The 2,787-nt window shown below is 37.7% G+C and overlaps 1 protein-coding gene across 1 annotated transcript; it reads left to right on the forward strand.

Annotated features, from left to right (window-relative positions):
- LOC134362370 (ubiquitin-conjugating enzyme E2 G1-like) lies at positions 1-698 on the forward strand. The gene is made up of 2 exons (XM_063077567.1): positions 1-202; positions 391-698. Exons 1-2 carry the CDS (start codon positions 1-3, stop codon positions 696-698), a joined length of 510 nt encoding a protein of 169 aa, XP_062933637.1.
- Positions 699-2,787: the final 2,089 nt, after the last annotated feature.

Below are 2,787 nucleotides of genomic sequence, written 5' to 3' on the forward strand. Positions count from 1 at the left end.
ATGACAGAGCTACAGTTGGCACTGCTACTGCGAAGACAGCTGGCACAACTCAACGAAAATCCAGTTGAAGGCTTTTCAGCAGGTTTAATAGATGACAATGATCTCTACCGATGGGACGTTCTTATTATCGGCCCTCCAGATACACTTTATGAAGGTGATGTTTTTAAGGCTCATCTCACTTTCCCAAAAGATTATCCCCTCCGGCCTTCTTCTTTTTTTTTTTTTTTTCAAGATGACCGGTAAGGGGATCTTGACCCTTGACTTGGTGTTGTCAGCACCACACTCTCCCATATGAGCTAACCGGCCAGCCCTACATAGGGATCTGAACCTGTGGCCTTGGTGTTACCAGCACCACACTCTCCCAAGTGAGCCACGGGCCGGCCCCCCTCTGGCCTTCTAAAGTGAAATTTATTACAGAAATCTGGCCCCCAAATGTTGATAAAAATGGCGATGTCTGCATTTCTATTATTCATGAGCCTGGGGAAGATAAATATAGTTATGAAAAGCCAGATGAACTCTGGCTTCCTATCCACACTGTGGAAACTATCATCAGTGTCATTTCTATGCTGGCAGACCCTAATGGAGATTCACCTGCTCATGTTGATGCTGCAAAAGAACAGAGGAAAGATAGAAATGGAGAATTTAAAAGGAAAGTGGCCCACTGTGTAAGAAAAAGCCAAGGGACTGCTTTTGAGTGACATGTATTTAGCAGCTAGTACTTGCACTTATTTCAGGGTCTCCAATTGAGAAACATGGCACTGTTTTTCCTGCACTCTTCCCACCTATTGCTGGACTTCTGTTGTAACAAGTTGGCAAGCACTGGCTGGAACTGGGCTGCAATAAAACATGCCAGTTATCAATGCTGACAAGAGCCTAACAAGTGTCAACTTACAGATGATTATGCATTTTGAATTCTAATGAACTGTTTTAACCTTCAGGAAGAATTGTAAAGACCTGTACATAGCACAACATGATCCGGATAATATGTATACTGTTCATGTACACCCACAAATACACCTCGTACCAAATGCTTTCTTGTAGTAGAATAAGAATCATGTAAATCCTAAAAGATTTTAGCAGGTTTTCTTTCCCTATGCATTGTTTCTTATAGTTCTAAAAGACTCCTTAATGCCTGTCAGATGGAAAGCAATTAGGATTAAAAGTTAGCACTTAATTTCCTTTAAACCATTGAGGCTTCATTAAACACTTTTCACGTTAAACTCTTTTTGCTTACTAAACTTTGGTATCTTCTTTGTTTTGACATACTCCCTTTTGCTTTTATCTCTTCTTTCTGCCAGAAAGTTAGTTTAAATACTGAAGTACTTAATAAGCAATTACTTGATTTTAAATGATGACTTCAGAAGAGTGGTCTCCACTAGGTGCTTTGTCCTTTTTTTTGTATTCTAATTGAACCCAGATCTTGTATTGGATGTAGCAATAATGTTTTTTGGCTATTGAGAGCCCTTGAACCCAGTCTTTACCCCTGAAAACTGAGAATTGGTTCTGAATTCATCTTACTGAAATTTACCCTAAACAATGCAAAATTCTGATTTGGTTTTATTTTTGCCCTTCAGCTGCCTAATGTTAAGGTTGGATAAATAAAGCATGAACAGCTACAGACTTTCTACTTAATTTATGGGTTTGCTATTAAAAATGCTGTTTACCCTATCCTTCTCCTGAGTCTTTCATATTTCTTTGCCTCTGTTCTTCTAGACTGCAGATTTTCCTCACCTATTGTACAACGAAATTGTGATGTATGTTTTCATGTAATTTGATTTCGGAATTCTGTCACCTTATGTAGTGAATTCTTCCAAAATATAATTTTTTTCCAGTAATTGTCAAGTTCTTGGCTTTTATTGTATTGAATGAAGGTTATAATACTGAATGTTAGAGAAGTGAAGTTTAGAAAAATCTCAGTTTGATTCCTTATGCAAACAAACAATACTTGAAAATCAAATGGCCACGACAGTATATTTATTGGGTTCTATCTAGATTTTATGTGACTCTAAAAGCATTACGTGAGTAATGCTTTGCTATTTAATATATAGATTCTGTTACTGACATAGCACATTTGGATTTGTTTGAGCATAACAATATTTCATATCACACAGTTTTATAAAACAACTTCAGCAAATGGTAAATGAGCACATGCCCCGAGGCAGGCCTTAGCTCCTCTATGTTTGTTGCGAACTTGGGAGTGGGAAATCGTTTTTGGCATATAAGGAATAGAACTTGAGATAGTACCAGGTGAAATACGTGTTTGATTGTGAGATTCAGTGGTGCATTTCTGCTTTGTGGAGTTTGGAGAAGTGCTTTGGCAGAAGAGTAGAAGGATTCCTGCCAAAACGCCAGATCTTTACAAACTTTGTATGTCCTTTTTAAAACAGAAGTAATATGGCTGAAGATGTAGTCACAGTAGAGACTGAATTTTCTAAATCTCAGTCTGTTCTCCACTCAAGCATTGTAAAAACCTGTGAACATTATGAAAACCCATAAACAGGTAGTAACTGCGAAAATTGTTTCCTTTGATTCATTGGAGCTTAATTTTCTTCAAGAATTCTGTAATGTTTCTTTCCCAAAGACTCTGTAAAAATTGTTACCCAAAAGTGCCAGGAGTACACACCTACAAGGGACTTGGAATTCAATCCCTTTTACTCTTTAGTCAGAAATTGTTCACATGGTGGTTGCTTTTGGCAAAATTGAGTTGGAATTTTGCTCTCCTATTGCTATAGTTCTGCTAGCAATCTTTTGAGTTCAAACCTGGGATTTGACTCTTCAGCAAATAGC

The sequence above is a fragment of the Cynocephalus volans genome, chromosome 14 (assembly GCF_027409185.1).
Source record: "Cynocephalus volans isolate mCynVol1 chromosome 14, mCynVol1.pri, whole genome shotgun sequence".
Lineage (NCBI taxonomy): Eukaryota > Metazoa > Chordata > Mammalia > Dermoptera > Cynocephalidae > Cynocephalus > Cynocephalus volans.